Genomic DNA, 20127 nt, shown 5'->3' with positions numbered 1-20127 from the left:
AGGTGATTCCACCACTTCCCTGGGCAGTCTGTTGCAGTCTTCACCTCCCAGTGAAGAAGTATTTCCCAATATCCAACCTCAGCCTCACCTGGTGCAACCTGGGGCCGTTTCCTCTTGCCCTATCGCTTGTTACTTGAGAGAAGAGACCGACCCCTACCTGGCTACCAGCTCCTTTCAGGGAGTTGTAAAGAGCCATAAAGTCACCCTCCCCTCGCCTTTTCTGCAGGATGAACAGCCCCAGCTCCATCAGCCGCTCCTCCTCGGGCTGCTGCTCTCCGTGTCCCCGACCGATAAGAGTCAGGTTCCTTTGTTCCTTTCCCGCTGGGCCCGTTCCTGCCCGCGTTCCCCCCGGCGCTGTCCCCAGCGGGGCTGGCGGTGCGGGGGGAGCCGAGCTCTGAGCTCTGTCCCCCGCCCCGAGGAGCGTCCGGACTCACACTGATCATGACAATAAATAGGGATAATGGTTTAGGGAAGCGGAGTCCCGGCCCCGCCGCGCCCCGTCCCTGCGGAGCCGGGGCCGGCGCTGCCGCAGCGCCCGGGGCCGGCCGGGGCAGCCCTGCCGCTGCTGCGGGACCGGGGGGCGGTGCGGGGAGGCTCGGCTTGTGCAGCCCCCTCCCTCCCTTCTCCCCTCCTTCTCTTCCCTCTCTCCTCCCCTCCCTCCCCTCTCTCCCTCCTCTCAAGCCAACCTGCTGCCGCCTTTGTCGGCGCAGCCCGGCGCTATGGCATCCTGCTGGGGCTTCAGGCTCGGGCTCTTCCTCCTCCTCTTCCTCCTCCTCCTGGCCGGGAAGCGGCTGCTGCAGCGGCAGATCCAGCCGTGACGGCCGCGCTCCCCGCGCCAGAGGCAGGCGGAGCCCGCAGGTGAGCCCCAGGTGCGGGAGGGGTGGGCTGGGGGAAAGGGGCGCCCAGGACAACCTCCCCCTCTCTCCAGCCCCGGGGATGCGCTGGGCACCCGGGGGGGCGCGGAGAGCGCGTTCAGCACCGGCTCCCCGCGCCGGGCTGCGAGCAGGAGGAGTAAGTGCAGGTAAGAGACCCCTCAGCCCTGTGGTCCCCAGCGGTGCCCCGGGCTCCTGCCTCTTTGTTAGGATCTCTAAGAAAGGGGGTGCTCCAAAATCGTGAAACTCCGTCTGCGACTTTGGCAGCTCCACTTCAGTCCCGCACATCTGGATGTGCCCGAGAGGAGCAAGTGGGTGACCCTTGGGCTGAGCCCCAGGGACCCCAAACCCCAAAGGGAGTCTGAAGAGATGGGGATCAGAGAAGCTGGACCCACCAGGGCAAGGGAGCAGTCAGGTCTGGGGTGGCCGTGAGATCGTTATAGGTTTGCTGTGCAAAAATCCAGGTTGCCCAGAGATGGGATAAATGGCTCATACCTAATTCAGTTAGACTTTTTGGTGTCTGTCTGTCAGTGTTTTTAATGGTGTCTCCTTATACAAAAAAAATCTGGTAAAAACGTGGCTTGGATGTGTTCTAATAATGTATTGGGACGACAGTATTTGTGTGTGTATTTGTGGGCCAAGAGTTGGCAAAGAATAACCAAGAGTATATGATGCAGTAATAATTCAAGTAATTTATTTCACAGTTTTAGAATGATTGTTTGCACTTTCTCGGATTGTAGAGATACCTTAACCTGGATTGCATAACTGAACCATGCAAAAATCAGCTCAATGTTACTGTGCAAGAAAAATCAATAGCAAACCGTGTTCGACTCGAGGGATGAGGGTCCACTGCTTTTACCCACAAGTTCCCTGTTAATTTATGCCCTCAGATCCTTTAGAAACCACTGAATTCTGGGATGCTGAGAAAACTGAAGTGCTGTGCAGAATCTTTTTACAGCAGAGCCTGCCTCTGTTAAGGAGCTGGGTTTGTAAAGCGCAGTTTTCCAGGGCTCATTCACACAAGACAAGAGCCAGAAAAGAGCAACTTCTTCCAGTGCTATTGCCAGCGACCCCCGGTGAACCTCGGAGGAGGCTGGCACTGGGATGCCCGGGAGGGTGCGGAGCGTGCATCCTTCCCAGGCACGACAGCAGCGAGCCGCTGGCCAGAGCCGGTGCACAGGCACCGTGAGCTCCTGGCATGCGGGCGTCCGTTCCCTCCGGCTCTGAAGGAGTGAATAAAAACCACACCAGCGAGGAAGGGAGCCAGCACCCACCTCCTACCCCTGCCCCAGGGGCTGAGCCCACCCTGCTCCTGCGCAGCCGAGTCCGGAGGAGACAGCCTGTGTCAGACCGGTCAGGAGGACTTTTCAATGAAAGGTGGAGAAGAGCAGGTGCCATTGCACGGGCACGGCTCCAAAGGGCATGTTTTAGTTTTCTTTTTAATGAGCAGCGGAAGGCTGGAGGGAGGAGGAGGAATAAGGTGTGCGGAAACGGGCATTGTTTCCCCGAGTGCCTGCTCCCGTGTCTGTGTGCAGTGGAAGCCAGATGGGGCTCGAGGTCCCTGTTCCTTCATCAGAAATTTCTTAATGTTTTGACAGAGAAATGGATTTATGAGTGTAGGAGAAAACAAAAACTGAATTCCATCTCCATGGGTTACATTTCACGTGAGGCAAGCTTTGCCTGCCTTGTTTTATAGTATCTGGTGTTGGGAAGAGAGGCTGAATGATTTATGAGCTCAAGTTAATAGTAAAACAGCATATCACTGGCTCTGTATTAATGCTCTGCTGTGCTGAAGTAGCTGGCTCTTTCTGAGGGGATTTATGCAAGGATCACTTGCTGTCTGCTGTCACCGTAGTGGCATCTAGGGTGGCCCGTTAGTCACTGTGGGGGGACCAAAACAAGGATGCTGTTTCTCTCTTGGCTGGCAAATCAAAGGGAGAGGGGAAATGATGACTCCAGCAGTCACATCTGTGTGTTAGCTGCACCTGCTGTGGATTTTGGGGAATGGGGAGAGCAAATGTCAGTGGCACAAAGAACAGGGAAGGAAATGAAGGAGGAAATAAGAGAGGAAGATAACGTGGTCTGTCTGCCAGTGACCATGATTCAGACTCGTGCAGGGCACCTTGCCACCCTGCAGCTGCTCAGGGAGGTTGAGTGGTGGGACTGTCTCTTGAATCCTGCGCTGGGTTTTATCTGCCCCGATGTGTGCTGCCCTTAGACTGTTTGGCAGGGCAGGGTTTGGGCTGAAGGAGTCACATGAAAGCAGCTAGGGTAACTGGGAAGCAGTACTAATGTTATGAATTCCTGTGAATGGCAAATTTATAGGGTACTCAGGAGACGAGGGGATCACTGCCACCCCACTGCTGATTTGGGAGGTGGTGAGGACAGGAAGTGTGTTCTGTCTTTTCTGCAAGGAAGCAAGATGCCTGAAAGAGTCTGCAGGTTCCCCTGGCCTGGAGGACCACAGGGAGAGGTTTCATGGAGGCTTGGTTCCTAAAGGCACCAGAAAATAGAACAGTATATTCCCTTTGTGCAGCAGAAAGCTCCACTGGGGATGGAGGATGAATGGTAATATTCTTGGACTTCTCCAGAGGCTGAGACGGTGGGTTAGTGGTGAGATGAGATCTCAGTTCACTGCTCCTGGTGCAGGGCAAGAGGACATCGATTTGTGGTAAGTCTGGAGCTCATCTGTGTGCAAGGAGAGCCAGCCCCCATCGACTGGCTGTGCAACATGATGCTCTGCAAGTCCATGCTGGGATATAATTGCGCTATTAGAGCAGCAAATGTCAAATCTCGGGAAGCTGAGTCAAAGCGACCCTTCCAGTATTAATATAACAAAATCATTAAGGATGAAAAGCGAAGCGGCTCCTTTGGTCAGAGATGGTCTTGGTGAAGGTAAATAAATCAGATCCCATCCCTTTGTCTGGGGAGCTCCAGGTGTCTGGAGACCAAGGTCTGTTTGAGGGGGGTTTGAAGGGTGTGTGGATGCTGGCAGTGAGGGTAACGGCACGAGGACCTTGATGGAACTGAGGCCATCTGGGGAGACCCTGCGCTGCTGCTCTTGCTGTGGGTGCTTCCATTCGCTTTGTTGCTTTTGACTGATTTGTGACCCCGTACCCTCTTTAAAAGGCCTTCCTGTGCTTATTTCACAGCTCTGCATTTATGTGCCACATCTAGGTCTATTCTGGTCCTGCTTTGAGAGATACTGAATGAACGTGGACATAATGGCTGAGATGGTGCATGGCCAAGTGCTTGGCACCCGGGACGTGGCAGCTCCAGGGGCAGCCTGCCAAGAAGCACCTGTCTTTGTCGCAGGCTGTTAGGAGGCTTGACAAGAGACAGAGGAGCTTAATGTGCCACTAAAAATTTTGGCACCAGGTGTTTTCATCCCTGAACCAGGAAAAAAGATTCCAAGGCCCTTATATATTATCCTTATGGGGTAGTACATCCTGTTCTTCACAGCCCCAGTCTGCTGATGCTCCACTAGCAGCAATGTTTCTGATGCACTGGCACAAGGGAGCACCAATTTCCATGCTCAGGCTGAAGCCCAGAGATACCTTTCACACCTAAAATACTCTCACACCAAAAAGCTGTTTGAGAGCAGCCAAGGGGTGAAGAGGAAATTATTCCAGCTCCTAGCTAGCTTTCTTTTCCTCAGGGCCTACATCTGAGCTTCCAGCCTGCCTTTTCATTTTCCATAGCTGAGTCTCAGTTGAATGAACTGGCTGAATTCCCACCTGAGCAGGTTCAGCTCTCTCCTGGTCACCCTTGTCTCAAAGCCTCTGTCACCTCCCTGACCTCTCCGTGCTTTATAGCTGACTGTCAGCTGCCAGGCTTGGGTCTGGGAGCACAGGGACAGAACTGGGCTAATCCAGCCTAGCTGAGCTCTCCTGCTTTGAGTCTGTGCTTCAGAGCCTCTGCCTTACTGCTGTGTATGGATTGGGGTCCCCAAAACAAGGGTCCTTGTTGGAGCTAAGTAGAAGCCACATGAGATTGGGAGTATGCAGCAGGGATTCCACTCAACTTACCGAACTTGTCATCACCCAGCAGCCTTGCAAATCAGGCTGCACCTGAGTTTTACCAGATTCATGGTGTTTAGAAACGTGAATTGAAGTTAAAACCTCTGACGATGTTAAGAATGGTTTGGTACAAAGCAAAGACTTTCAAGAAGCTGTACCTGGGATATCCTTACTGGGTTGAGAGAGTAAAGACAGAAAGATGGGCAACAAAATGGGTTGACACTTGTCAAAAATACATTAGCACAAACTTTCTCCTTGGGTGTTTTAGCAGGAGTGTGAGTGGGGAGAAGGCAGGCTGCTGGCAGCCCACCACAGGGTGTGCATCTGGCTGTGAAAATGTATATCCAGGTGAGGGGTTTGCAAGAAGCTGTGAATTTACAAATAGGAGGAGATAGTTGCTTTTGCTGGTATTCAGCCTGGAGGTGACAAAAAGACATATTTTCACTCCTGTCCCAAGTGGCAGATTTATAACATGCAGAAAATTAACTCGCAATGCCAGTCCCCTGACAGCTGGGAATGTCTCTAAGCTCCACATGTGAAGTTGATTCTGTGAGGACTTGGTAGCCTCAGTGGTAACTAGCAGAGTTTGGACCTAGCGTGGGAGCATCATTAATGGTGAGATGTCAGAGAAATACAAAGGCAGGCTGTGAAAGAGGCTGTGCCTCCAAGCACACACTGCCGAGAGGAGAAGGGTACCAGCATCCTCCTCCAGCCTTTTGCATTACTTCTTGGAGCTGAGCACAGAAGAGTAAAACATTTTTTCTCTTTTGTCAGCTAGCAGAAGAGTTGCGCTGCTATGCATAATACAGGAGCTTTAAAAGCAAACATGCATGCAGTGGAGGTGTTGGAAAATCCCTGTAGCCATTGCTTTCTGACAGTTGTGTTTACAATCACAGAAATACATTGACATTGCTGCTGCTCAGCTCCTGATCACACACAGTAGAAAGATGTTATTTAAATAAACAACCAAGTTCATATGGAGACTTGTTTCGTATTCTTTTGGGTAACTCTTTGTTATGAAAACTGAAGTACTCTGGCTTCTGATACTGATAGCAGTCACTGATATGTAATGTCAGGGCAGGAGATGAAACGGGAGCCCTGGATTCTGGAGTAGTGCTCAGGAGTCCTGAGGTTTTTGACCAGAAGGTGCCTTTTAAGGATGAGTAATAATAAACCTTGCAATGTTGACTTCAGTGCTTTGCCATTTGGGTGGATATTCTGCACTTGATGGAGGAGAGGCCAGTTCCAGTGGTCATCTAAGGGTGGGAGTGAATGGGGGAAGATAATGGGGCAAGATACCTTTTTGGGAAACAGAAAATTTTGTCATTCCTATCAGTAAGGATAACAAAGACGGAGTGACCAAACATAGCAATTGGCAGACTGCACCATCCTGTGCTCTGTCTTTCCTAGTAGCCAACAGCAGAGACACCGACAAGGATATTCACAATAGATGGATGAAAAATCATCAACATCCTTTCCTAATCCATAATAGCTAAGGGTTGGTTTCAATTCTGAAAGTGCAGGGGTTTATGTTGTCCCTGAGATGTTTGCTAGTGTTAGCCGTGCTTGTTCAAGCTGTTCTTGTTATCCACATAAATGTGAAGCTTTTGCTGTTCACCTCTGCCCTGTCATTTCGGGGTGGTGAATGGAAATGCACTCCTAGGCTTCACTGGGAGCACATCACTTGAAGAGGATGTTCTCTGTCCTTGATATTTCTCTGTCTTCAAATCCACCCTGATTGGCAACCAGCCCTCTAGCATCTGCTGGATTGGTTTCAAGCGTCAGTAGGATTTTATTTTTTTTTAACTCCTTCTATTCTTTGCTAAACTTTTGATCTAAAAGCTGAAATGGGACCTGGCAACTTTTCTGTTCCTGAATCTTATGCTTAAGAAAAAGTATTTCTGGAAAAAATATGTCAAAGTATCCAAAGGAGATAATTCAGAATAGAGGAGAAAAAAATGGTTTAAAGTAAGCAAGATGGTAATTATGTTCTCAGATAACTTCTAAAAACATGCCAGAAGTTTATTGTCAGAAAATCTTCCTCAGAGCCATTTGCATTCAGTCGTGGTGCTGTAGATCAGCCCTGGTTAATCTAGGACTGGAATTATTTCAGACAATTTGATGCTCAAACTGTGCTTTGAACCTCTCATAAGTTGGTAAGAAATTCTGTGACAGTCCCATAGAAACCAGGCTGGGATTGTCTATCTGCCATTAGTTCAGCCTCTCCAAAGCTTCTGCTGTTTATTCACTCGGTTTCTTCAGTAGACATTGGCATAAAGGAGCCTTCTCAGATAAACCCCTCTATCCATTTAAGCATCGATTTACTGGATGCTAGGATTGCAGCCTGAAGTTCAGAACATGAGGATGAGTTATAAAAGCAAGCCCTGGATGGCACGGTTAGGGAGTCTGGCCCCACCTCTGGCTGAGTTGCAAGGCCCTGGGTATTATCTGTGGGTGACTTTCCATCTTTTTTGTGTTGCTGTAGAAGTGGAACGTGGTTTCCAGGCTGAACGGCAAAATACACTTAAGCCATGGAGTCCAACCAAGAATCCTCACTCTTCCTGGTGAAGATATTGGAGGAGCTGGACACAAAGCAGAATACTGTTTCTTACCAGGATCTCTGCAAGTCCCTGTGTGCAAGGTTTGATTTATCCCAGTTGGCCAAGCTCAGAAGCGTGCTGTTTTACACTGCTTGCCTGGATCCTAATTTCCCAGCGACTTTGTTCAAAGACAAAATGAGATGCACTGTAAACAATCAGCAATCAAAGAAAATCATGGTTGCAGCAGATATAGTAACAATATTCAACCTCATACAAATGAACGGGGGAGTGGCCAAGGAGAAGCTTCCAGTTGCAAGGCACAGAGTGAAGAAGAAGGAATCCTTCGAGTCCTGCAGGTCTGACACGGAGATCTGCAATATGGCAGACTGCGTGCCTGACTGTGTGCCCAACTGCGAGCTCAATGACCAGGACTTTAACCGGGGCTTTGCGGTCAGAAGGTCTTCGAAATGCAGAAAGATGGACTGCAAAGACTGTCAGCAGTTTGTCCCCTCCTCAGAGCCCAACTTCTTGCTTGGTGTTAGCAAGGACATGAAGGGCCGGGCTGCGTCTCTGGACAGGCTGCAGGCGCTGGCGTCCTACTCCATCGCCACGTCCCCACCATGTGAAATGCAGAGTACGTACTTCCCCATGAACATTGAAAATGAATCTATTTCAGACCAGGATTCCTTGCCTATAAGTGCAGGCATAAAAGAAACTTTCATTTCAAATGATGAGCCGTTCATGATGCAGTCATGTGTCCAGAAAAGAAATATATTCAAAGAAGATTTTCATAATCTGATTACAATATCTCCCAACTTAATCCCATCCAACAAAACACCAGAAGATGGACACAGAGAGCCTCAGAACAGGAAAGAAAGCTCTAAGCAGACTTTCTTCAACCACAGCTTTGAAATGCCATACAGCAGCCAGTACTTGAATCCAATTTATTCTCCTATACCGGACAAAAGGCGAGTGAAGCATGAAAGTTTAGATGATCTTCAAGCTTCAACGTATTTTGGCCCAACTACTGTTCTTGGACCACAGGAAACAAAAAAGTGGACTGGAAAGCCAACTAAGCAAACTGCCTGGCCAGCTAAAAGCTGGAGTTTAAATACTGAGGAGGTCCCTGATTTTGAACGTTCATTTTTTAATAGGAAGCAGTCGGAAGAGAACCCACGATACCAGAGTTCGAGCAACCCATCTCCAAACTTTCCTTCAGTTGAAAGGCATCAGGCCTACCTAAATGCAAAGGACCAGCAACCAATTATGCAGGCAAACTATGCTGTGAAACCCAATGGGCATAAACCTAAGGAAATTCCTTCCATCTTAGATGTGGAGAAACACGAGCCAGTCAAAAAGTTTAAGGATAAAAGCATTAACTGTACTTCTGTCCAGATCTTAAGCATTGACAGGACCATGAGTGTTGGGACACAAACAGAACAGCAGGTTCTGGACCACAAGAAATGCAAGGATTTGTGTGCAGCAGGCCAAGCCAAGTATGGCGAGCGGCACTCTCTGAAGCAGTCGGATGATGACTCTGAAATCGTGAGTGATGACATCAGTGACATTTTCCGGTTTTTGGATGACATGAGTATCAGCGGGTCCACTGGAGTGATGCAGTCCTCGTGCTACAACAGCACTGGTTCCTTGTCTCAGGTGCATAAATCAGACTGTGAGAGCTCACCTGAGCACAATTTGACTAAGATCTCCAATGGGAGTGCCTGTAACAAACTGGATAAAGTGGTCAGGGCTGATGTCAGTAACACAGATGATGAACTGAAAACGAGTGTCTGCAAATTAGTCTTGAGAATTGGTGAAATAGAGAAGAAACTGGAATCTCTCTCAGGTGTTCGAGAAGAAATCTCTCAAGTCCTGGGAAAATTAAGCAAGCTGGATCAAAAAATCCAGCAGCCAGAGAAGGTCAGCGTACAAATAGATCTCAACTCTTTGACAAGCGATGCCGCATCAGATGAGAGCAACTCCCCGCAGATATTTCAGTGCCACAATACTCCTCACGGAGGCAAACTGGAGAATAATCCAGAATGGTGCTGTTCAGATGCCAGTGGAAGTAATAGTGAGAGTCTTCGAGTAAAAGCCTTAAAAAAAAGTTTGTTTACGAGGCGATCATCAAGATCATTAACAGAAGAAAACAGTGCAACTGAATCCAAAATAGCAAGTATTTCAAACTCTCCCCGAGACTGGAGAGCTATTACTTACACCAACCAAGTTGGCATTACAGAGGAGGAGATGAAAGAGAGAGATGGAGGAGAAAATAAGGACTGGCACAGGAAATCTAAAGAGGTAATTTCAACTTAAACTCACGTAACAAATGCTTAAAAATAATGTGGTTATGAATGTCTTCCATAGTCATCACAAGCCTCGGGGTATGACAATGCTTTGCCCTGCCATGTTATGCCTGCCTTTATTGTTATCATAATTGAGTGATTTTGTACCTGTAGGTTCTTGCTTGGCAGCCGTAAAATGGCCAAGTTGCTTCCTAAAAGCTTTGCTTTTTTGCAAAGGGAGGGTGGTAATGTGGGTAACATTTTGGGAAGATGATGGTAGGAACATAAGAAGGCCAGTAATTACCTTGGTGAAAAAGGTGTGGGGAAAATTGAAATTCTCTGCTGATTGTTTTAGAAGGGATATTTTGAAATTGAATTGTGATGGCTTTTGTCAGAGAAGTATGCACATATTTAAAAGCCAACGAAATAGATTCATGGATTCAAATCCCTCAAGGAAAAAAGCCCTTGTATGTGTACCGTGAGATGCTCATTGTGGTTATGTTCTCTCCATCTGACTTTCATGGTCATTTAAATGAGTTTTAAGCCTCCTGTTGTGGAACTGCAGCATAGCTGTGCTCTTGGTTTGGCTGGGCAGAAAAGCTCTGCCCATCCTCCCAGCAGCTTCCCTGTGCCCCCTTTTACTGACCCCATGGATGTCCTGGCTGCCCTCATGCAGGGCTCTGGGTGCTGCTCTGTTGAAACTGCATGGGGTGGGCGCTTGTTTCTGTTTGGGGAGGGGGTCCTGCAGCCCCTTGTCTGTTGTGACATGACAGGCATGCTGTGCCTTCTTACAACAGGGTGTGAGGGCAGAGAAGGGTTGAGAAAAGAGAGGGAGAGGTTGGATGGAAATAAGTGCGGTTGGGTGAACAAGAAACCACAAACCATGGGTTATTGCTAGACTGCAGAGGGGGAAGAAGGCTGTCCTTAGCCCAAACCTTGGCTTTTCTGTACATTGCTTTGTTTAGGATGATATGCTGATTTTGAGTCCTTTCCAGACTCCTTTAGTGGCCTGTGGCTGACACTGGGTGGTACCATGGGCACTGCAGTGTCTGGCTGGGACCATCCCTCAAAATACTTTGTGTTAGGATTTGATCTGGAAACAGAAACCTGGAAGCTTGCTTCTGTCTCTCAGCTTTTGCAGATCAGCTGGGCTTCTGTGGATGTCAGGGACATTTTCAGAATAGTTTTTTGATCCCTAAACAGCACAAACCCTAAATTTCTTCTGCTGCACAAGCACTGTGTTCATGTTATACTGAATACAGAGTTGTGTCTGTAAAATACCTCAAAACTTCTTTGGTTTGTTTGTGAGAAGGTGGGCAAATGGATGAAGGCCATCCAAAACCTTTATCCTAGCAGGTCTATTTTTTATCATATGGTGCTTCTGAAAGGATTATCTCTGTCATTTGTGTTTAACCCCCTCATAGTCTTGTTTTTTTCTCTCAAATTCTTTTAAACCCTATTGCAGGCAGACAGGCAATACGAAATCCCACAGCCACATAGACTCTCTAAACAGCCAAAAGATGCTTTCTTGATTGAACAAGTCTTTAGTCCTCATCCCTACCCTGCCTCACTCAAGTCACACATGAAAAGCAACCCTCTCTACACAGACATGAGGTTGACAGAGCTGGCTGAAGTGAAACGTGCCCAGCCATCATGGACCATAGAGGAATACACGAGGAATTCGGGGGATAAAGGCAAGATTGCAGCCTTGGATCTACAAGTGAGTCTCATTTGTTTAATTTGAATGGCTTGATTGCAAATGGATGTTGCCAGAATATGCATTTAAGAAGGGATTTGGATAGCTCAGGGAAGAACTGTGGAATGTTGAACCTCTAATCTTGCTGATCCCTATCCACCCTGGCCAGGGACAATGAAGAGTGTGAATGTTTCACTGGTGAATGTGATGCTTGACAGGTTGATGGTCCCAGCTTATTCTGCAATGGAGAGATATCTTCTAAGCCAGTGGTTTTAGTAACTCTAAAGAGCTGGGGAATAAGAGAGTGCAGAGGTGAACTGATCCCCAACTGCAGCAAGGCAGAGTGGCGCAGGAGCTGGCACTGCTGCCTTTTCCGCTGTCTTTGTTCTCCCTGAATTATTCACAGGGAATTGCAGTGTTAGGGTTGGTTTTTTTCCATTTTACTAGGAACACGAGACATCAAATACTTGTAGAAGACGTTCAATACCACGACTGGTTTTGAAACACGTCACTGTTGAAGCTTTGAAGTGGCTGTTGGAAACCAGCCAGGCAACTAATGGTGTGTCTAGTTTGCATTTTGGTTCAGCTTGCAAGTGTGCAGGCTCTTGTGCAACAAGCAGAGGAGACAAATTCAAATTTTGCATTTACATTTTCCCAACATGAAATCACAAACCTGACATAAAATGAGCACCCACACTGGATACCCTGTGTTGCCTGATAAACACAACACATCTTTTAGGAAGGAAGATATCTGAGCAGAGGTTTAAAGAGGAAACCTGAAGAATGACATCCAAAATGCCATTGAGACCAAAAAGACCAAAGAAAATTTGCGTTTCTTGGTCTTGAAACCCAAAATGTGCCACACAAAGAATTCCACACTGATGTGCAAATAACTGTGTGTCATTTATATGCACTTTGACAGTAGAATGTGGGACCAGTGGGGGGGTCTGGTGCTGACCTCAGGCATTTTGGGTTCTGTGGGCAACAGTCTGTGGGGTGCAGCTATGCTCAAGGAGAGAGTCTGCTTGTCTCACAGCTTGTCTGCCAGGGAAGGTGGTGTGGAAGAGGCTGAGACTTTGCTGCTCCATGGCAGCCCTCAATGGCTCAGTGCTGAGGTACCTAAGCCAGCTCCAAACCCATCAGACTAATCCCTAGGAAAGCATCAGGATGCTGTGCCTCGGGACTCCGAGCTGGCTGATTTGGATTTGAAACCATCACCCACACAGTGCTGTAGTGCAACTTCCATGAGTGTTTGTGCAGGAGTTTGTGCACAACAGATTCACCTTCTTGCCTGACTCATGAAAACTTCCCTTCCCTCACCAGCCCCTGCTCCTTGCTGTGGCTAAAGCGCACTCAGAGAGAAACCGAGCAGCACAGGGACCAGGCTGCATCTTGCCTCAGCTCCCTGCTGCTTTTTGGGTCTTAAAAGCTTTTGAGGGCTTACTAAATTCCTAACCCTGGCATTGCAGGCTGTATGCTAGAGTAGGAATAGGCTGGAAGAAGTTCCTCTGCAGCAGGCAGCCACAAAGCATCACTTACCTGCTGTGTGAGGCCATAAGGGAGGTGATATTTGGGAGCAAAGCCCCTCTGGGAGAAGTGTTCTCCATCTGCTCCTCCTTGGGCTGTTTTGTTCTCTCTAAGCAGCTCTGCATGACTTTGAGCAAACCAGAGAAATCAGCTTATTGCCATCATTTATCTTTAGGATAAAGGTGATAGAAGTTTACTGGTTTGATTCTCTCCCTCCAAAAAGACTGTCAGAATTGCATCTACCCTGCAAAGCTCATGTCTAGACTTTATAATGGAGCTTACTGACAAACTTAAAAAATAGACACAGACTGATGAGTAGGGTTTTTTTTTTTTTTTTTCCCCCAGTGATTAAGTTTATTAGAACTGAAAGTAAATACATTATGCCTTAATGAACATTCCTACGTCTGGCAATGAAATGGGAAAGGAAGCTGATTAACAGTAATGGGCCTTTTCAATAATGCATCTTCCTTCTGAAGTAGTTAAAAGGTCAATGCCAAGGCAGACGGGTTCAAAACTGCAATTTCCTTGAAGCATAGTATGCCTATCTTTGGGGTTTTTCTACCTTTGGTCACTTAAAATTTCTCCTGGAACCTGACAAGTCCACTGGGTTTTCCTCCAAAAAAAGAAATTGCAAAACTAGCCAGGCCCAAAGCTTGACCCAGGTGTGGGCTCTGTGTGAGATTCACTGCTTTGCTCTGTGTATGACAATCCACTGGGATGAAACAGTATCAGGCTGTTTTCTGATGCCTTTAGAGATGAGATTGCTGCCTTTTTTCACAAGGCTGAAACAGGTCATTCAAAGCCCTAAAGATACAATCACAGATGTGGCTGACGGCCTCTGTTTCAGCATCCTAACACTATCATGGAGGTGTCCATTAAATCTTCATAAAACCATTGCTCAATTTTCATTGTTTATTTCTGAGATAGCTATAAAATTGCTTATTTTAGAGGTTTTTTACATAAAACAAATGCTGCTGTCAGGCAAAACAATGTTTGAGCCAGTAGCTCATGGCCACAAAATCTGAATTAGTCAATTAAAAGCTTACTCAAATCTTTCTCAAGTCAGCTGGAGTTTCTTTGCAGGGTCCAACAAGATTTGGATCAGGACTGTTGCAAGCACAGAAATGGTGTGTGTTAGGATATTCTCGCTGTAATATTTTTATATGGAATATTTTTCTTTTTTTTTTTTTTTTTTTTTTAAAGAAATAGGCTTTTGGAGCCTCAGATAAAGGAGACAGCTTTGGGGAAATGCCGTCATTTCCCAAAATGTTCTTTTTGCTTTACTCCTTTCTGATGATAAGTTCAATATAATCTGTAGTGTTTGGGTTTTCCCAGTTTTCCCCTTATTTTCTTCTAACACACAAGTTAAAGGGGAAAAAACAAGCAAGGTTGAAATGGAAAGCTTTAAGAGCTCATAATTACTTAGGAATAAAAAGCTGTAAGACATAAAAGATAAGTAATCCAGATGGGAATACTGATAAAGTTCTGGAGGTTGCCTGTGTCCCCAGGCAGTGCCATTCCAGCGGAGGGCTCTGTAAATTGCCCCTGCAGGGGCAGGACTGGGTGCTGGATGGGCTGGGCGATCACGCACTGCAGGCAAGTCACAGCACCAAAATTAGGGTTAGCTTTATGAAATGTAGTGCATGAGGAGCATATATTAGAGAACCTTTCCCATCAGCTGAGCTTTAATAATTTAAAAATTATTAACAGTAACAGGCCGGCACTTGCTGATGCCTCTGCTGTCGAACAGATTAAAGAGATCTTATTTAAATGCCATCCAAGATGATGCAGTTTCCCGTAAATCAGAGGTACGTGAGGGATTTTGGAGCAGAATGTTACTGTTGCAGGAGTCTATTTTTTGCAGTATTTTGTTACCACTTTCATCAGCTTTATGGAATTGGGACCAGGAGATGAAGGGGTGCGCGAAGTGGCAATAACCCACTTTATCCTGACAGCAGATCCAGGTGCAGTTGGGAAGCCTCCAGGCACATCTTCTTTGTTTACTTATTTTATTAACGGCAGATCCCAGACGATTAACAACCGTTTCCTTTTAATTTTTAGACTCAAGAATCTTTAAACCCAAACAACTTAGAGTACTGGATGGAAGACATTTATACTCCTGGCTACGACTCCTTGTTGAAACGGAAAGAGGCCGAGTTCAGGAGAGCAAAGGTTTGCAAGATCGCTGCCCTGATCGCAGCGGCCGCTTGTACGGTTATCCTGGTCATTGTGGTTCCCATCTGCACCATGAAATCCTGAGCCTGGGCACACACCTGTGACTCCCAGCCACGTGTGTCTCGGACAGCTCGCGCTGTGTGTCGGATGGCTGCTGGCAAAAATGTAAGGGATTCGCTAAGGAACAATGTTCCGAGGATATCCCGGTGGAGAATGCTGTAAATGAAGGCAGAACGAGGAACAACTAGAGATACATTTTTGAAAAAGTCCTATTTTAAATAACAAACTGCGCGGTGGAGTTAATGGAACTCGGTTCGATTTTTATGCATTTTTAAAAGTGCAATATTTTTTTTTTCCCTAAAGAAATGATATAATGTTTTACAGAATCAGAGACTGATGAGAATCCAGGCAAAAGAGGAAGGTTGTCTGAGCTATGTTGCATTTAAAGGAGGTGTGGATACATGGAGGTAGCACTGTATAGAAGGGAATGTTCTATATGCATCGCATTGGGGAGCTAGGGAAGCCTTAACAGCTCTCTACAATGTAGAAAACTCTGAATGTATTGTATTTATTTTATAGTATTTATGTATTTCATGATCATTTGTTCAAAAGCAGACTGTGTAGCTGTGAACAGAGTTCATTCCGATGTTCAGATTAAAAAGGGCTCTTTGTATTTGGTCTTGCCCTAAGACCCACTCTATCATCACTGAGTACTTAAGTGCAATGTGCTGCAGACCAAAAAGATTATGTTTTAAAGCAATCACAAGAGGTTTTAGTTACTTCTGTTGAATAACATTTGCATAGAGCTGGCAAACTTGCCTTGCCAAAAGGATATTCTTTACCTCTGCAGACAGTGAAATTGTCTCAATTTCACTCCTGCCAGCAAGCAAAGCTGGCAAATCAGAGCAACACTCTGTTAAAGTTCTTGGAAATGTAATCTGAACAGTTACAATTTTTTTTTTTTTTTCCCCACGAAGTCTTTGTGCCTTTTTTTAGACTGTAGGTTAAATAGAACTGTTTAATTTTTTTTGCTATTTTAAGCCCATAACATAAATCACAGCATAATGGATACTAATGGAGGTCCCTTTCCCACAAGCCTTCTATACAGTTCTGAGTGCTCCTGAAGCAGCAGGGCTGGTGGTTACTGAACACTTACATTAAGGGCACAATTTCTCAGCACTGGTAGAAACTTGCTGCTGATGCAATGCATTCAGCACAGGGAGATCTTTTGCTTCTCTCTTGCTAATGTACTTAAGAATGATGGTTGAATCTACAGGACAGCAAGCAGTCTGTGTCCCATGGGAAATGTCCATTTGATGCTTTATCCCAAATGCAAATAGCAGGTTCGATGGAATTCTCAAGCTAGGACAGAAATTGCTTGTCATGGTTAGTGAAAGCAAAACCCCAGACAGTATTGCTGTTCTGTCAAGTACAGAGGAAAAAAAAAAAAAAAAGTATTTTCAGGAAATAATGTGATTTTGCTGGTCCTCCAAGAGAAGGGAGATTCTTTTAGTGAATGCTCTTTATAGGGTAGGGTGATTTGGTTTCTTCAGAAGCAGCCTCCCTACACAATGACACAGCAGCTAAGAAAGCCCTGGATGCTCCTTCCTCTGGCTCTCTGGGATGTGCTGCACTCACTGTTTGTTTCTGGCTGGTTTAAAAAAAGTATTGAGGGAAGAGTGTGTGGGAGGTGAAGGCTTTGTTGTGACTTTAGATGTGTGTCAGTTCTTTCCTGCAGTTGGAGAGTTGTTTCTGTGCTGCTCACGTGCTGTGCTTTATTTAGGGATAGGTGATTCCCAAGACTGTTATCTATCAGAAAGATAAGTGTAAGCACAGGGTTGGATGTCCCATCAGCAAACAGAGAACAAGAACAGGCCCACAGACAAAATCTGTGCCCACCTGGCCTGAATCCTGACCCAAATTCTGTGACTTTGGCCCATTCTTAATAAGAAGATAGTTTCTCTTTCCTTGCAGATGCTGCAGGATGGAGTCACAGCAGGGAGGGAGCAATTCACACTGTCTATTTTAGGCTGCCTTTGGTTCTGGTGTGATTCAGAGCACCTGAGTACAGGAGCTCAGGATCCATACGTAGTAAATATAGGTAGGTAGAGAAACCTCTGGGGATGATTCAGAGCTGCCAGCAAGATATCTAATATTAGACATGTGAAAAACGCTCTGGGGGACGCTGCTCTGCAGTTTACCTCATGCACAATTTAGTTGATTGTATATGTAGAAAAACCCACTCCTGGTTTCAGGTAATGTCAGAAAGCCCTCTGACACCTCTCCTTGGCTGTTTGAGGGAGCGGTGTGGCCCTGTGGGGGCTGTGTCAGTCCTCCCATCTGCCCACACCAGCAGTGACAGGACCCTTGGAGGGGCAGGATGAGTGGGGACAGACCCCCCTGCCTTCTCCAGCCCCTCTTGCACTACCATGAACGGTCTGGCCCTGCTGCCCCCAGCCCCAAAACAGCAGCACTTTCACCAGGGCATCTCAGTAATCTGATTTTAGAAAATATCAGCCTAAGGGGAAGGAGGAGATGGGTATGGGAGGTGTTACTGATCACAGGGTTTGTCTGTGCAACTCATCCAGCTGAGTCTTTGGATTAGAGATGCCCAAAATCCTGGGAAGGCTTTGCAGGTTATGGAGCTCTGGGTGATGTGAAGCTGGCCCAGCCCTAGCACTCAGCATGCCAAACACCCATGCTGCTTCATAATTTATTGAGGTGCTTTTGCCCATCCTTACTTTGCACAAGCAGCCCGTGGCACCCACTCCATTGGTCAGTGGTTTCCTTACACACCAGGCAGTGCTTTGTCATGAATTCCCTCCTGGGGCTCGATTCAGCTCCTGCAGTCCCTGGAAACATTTCCATGGTGCCAGGAGCCTGAGGGGAGCTGGCAGAGCAGAGCCTGACTCCCTGCTCCACAAACACCTCTGTGAGCCGCTGCCTTGCCACCTCCTCCACTCCCTGGCTGTCTCTGGCAGCTCCCTGGCACCGCTGGGATGTGCATCCCAAGCCATTCCCAGTGGGGTTTGAACCTGGCACAGAGCCCTTCCTAAAACAGGCAAGGAGATGGGGCCATGGGATGCTGCTGCTGGAGGGGAGCAGCCAGGGAGAGAGGAAGCCTGCAGAGAGTGTACAAACTAGGTGAAATCCTGACATATTAACCTGCAAGAATATTGTGATCCACCTTGTGAACCAGTTACCAACTAGAAAACACTGTATATGATACACTTTTGTAAAAAAAAAAAAATAAAAAAAAAGAAAAAAAAAGAAAAAAAAAAAAAAAAAGAAAAGAAAAAAAGAAACTAAAGCTATAGGTACATTGTAATCCTTGGTGTGATTGAAAAAGTGTCCTAGATTGTATTACTTAATTAAAATTATGATGAGCATATTGAACTGTTTTTCGTATTTATGCCTTATAAACTTGATATATTACACATGATAAAATGAAACTGCAAGAAATATAAGAGAAGATACTCTATTTTGGGGGCAAATTCCATTTTGCTTTTCCTAAAAAAAGGAGTGCTGCTTTAAATGAGCTTAATAAATCATGTGTGCAGAAGAGCAAGAGTAGGATATGTCCCCAAATGACTTTTTAGGAGGGTTTTTTTTTTTTTTAAATGAGGCTTTGGTTAATGTACTATGTAATAATTTTATTTTATAATGTTACTGTACAATGTTGCCTTTTGGTTCATTTAAATATAACACCAAATAAACTCGAAAATTACAGTGTCCTAAGTTTTAATGAAACAGTTATAATAATTTATTACTCCATTGCTTTTTCTGTGGGTTTTTTTTCCCCAGGGACATCAAGATAGCCATGGGATGTGAGTGTCTCAGTGTTAGATAACTAAGCAGCCTATCTAGTTCTTGGCAGAATTGCTAATGGATTTCTAACTTGTGAAATAATAAGATGGCAGAAGATAATGAAAAATGAGTTTGTCTGGTTTATTTTAAAAGCTTCTTTGCATCACATTGTTTGGGCTTCTGGAAGATTAGCTCTTGACACTAATCATATTTCATTTTATAGGTTATTTCATGACTGAGTTTTGCCATATCAACTGTTTTAACAAGGTCATGACTAATATTTTGGTACCTGTTTAACTTATATGTTTGTGCAACCACTGGCCCTTTTATGTCAGTACTATAGATAAGTGTTTATAATCACCTGTGAACAGGCAGTCAGTTTACTTAGGGTCCCTCTATGAATTTAATTTGCTGCTTGTGAGTTGTTAATTGCAAAATCACATTGTCTTAAAATTCCAAGCTTTGAAACACGGGTAGAGCTGAGCCTACCACTGTCAGAGGTTACAGAGGGCAGCTGTGGAAGAGGACACATAAACAATGAGCAATGACACGAAAACACAGTAATGTGAGATCCTGATTTCCTCCTCTCTGCTGCACAAACACCTTCAATGCATTGCTTTAGTAGTTCTGGTCAGGATGGGGAACGCTGAGTGCTCTCTGCAGGGCCAGACCACCAGCTCCAACTTTGGGTGCTCACATGTTGTGAGTCAGGCTGCAAGCCACCACAAGTCCCTGTGGAGGGATTGTCAGTCACAATTTGGTGTTGGTTTGAGTTTTGGAGATAGTTTTGCACTAATTTGCACCAACAGTTTATCATGGGTTTGCATCAATTTCAGGTTTTTCTCTTGCACCCATCAAGTCCAGAAACTTACAAGTAGGAGTGCCCTTTCGATTTTTACATTACAGCATGAATCCAGGAGCAGGAACATTCATAAAAATGCTAAGTGGGACCACGTTCAAGCCAAAAACTTCTAAGCACTCTGGCACAGCGTTCCTCAGTCATGAAGCTGTGTATATTGGATATATAGATCTCTGCTGGAAGACGGAGCAGCTGCCAGGTTTCTGTCTGCTGGATGGAGTCACTGAGTCTCAAGGTAGAAGAAAACTCCTGCACACAAGGTTGTATTGGCAACCGAGACCCAGCCCCACGAGCTCGGTGCTGCTTTGAATGTGTCACAGCAGTCGATTGTCCTGGTTATATAAATC

General features: G+C 46.0%; 1 protein-coding gene across 2 annotated transcripts; it reads left to right on the top strand.

The window, feature by feature from the left end:
- The first annotated feature begins 668 nt into the window (after window positions 1–668).
- Window positions 669–15874, top strand: MINAR1 (membrane integral NOTCH2 associated receptor 1). 2 transcript variants are annotated; one of them, XM_040077757.2, is made up of 4 exons: window positions 669–858; window positions 7377–9732; window positions 11182–11436; window positions 15001–15874. In XM_040077757.2, exons 2-4 carry the CDS (start codon window positions 7423–7425, stop codon window positions 15196–15198), a joined length of 2763 nt encoding a protein of 920 aa, XP_039933691.1. In that variant the 5' UTR covers window positions 669–858; window positions 7377–7422; the 3' UTR covers window positions 15199–15874. The 2 variants fall into 2 exon arrangements, with proteins under 2 accessions (XP_039933691.1, XP_039933692.1); XM_040077758.2 differs by lacking the exon at window positions 15001–15874 and having other exon boundaries at window positions 709–858; window positions 11141–11396.
- Window positions 15875–20127: the final 4253 nt, after the last annotated feature.

This window comes from Hirundo rustica, chromosome 13 (assembly GCF_015227805.2).
Source record: "Hirundo rustica isolate bHirRus1 chromosome 13, bHirRus1.pri.v3, whole genome shotgun sequence".
Classification (NCBI taxonomy): Eukaryota; Metazoa; Chordata; class Aves; order Passeriformes; family Hirundinidae; genus Hirundo; species Hirundo rustica.
Note: the sequence above shows the minus strand (reverse complement) of the source record. Positions and strands in the feature narration are given on the sequence as shown.

Excerpts from the sequence above, each read along its gene's own strand:
- MINAR1 (XM_040077757.2), top strand. The coding sequence starts at position 7,423 with ATGGAGTCCAACCAAGAATCCTCACTCTTCCTGGTGAAGATATTGGAG. Across the intron at positions 9,733-11,181 it reads GGCACAGGAAATCTAAAGAG|GCAGACAGGCAATACGAAAT; the intron begins GTAATTTCAACT and ends ACCCTATTGCAG. Across the intron at positions 11,437-15,000 it reads TTGCAGCCTTGGATCTACAA|ACTCAAGAATCTTTAAACCC; the intron begins GTGAGTCTCATT and ends TTTAATTTTTAG.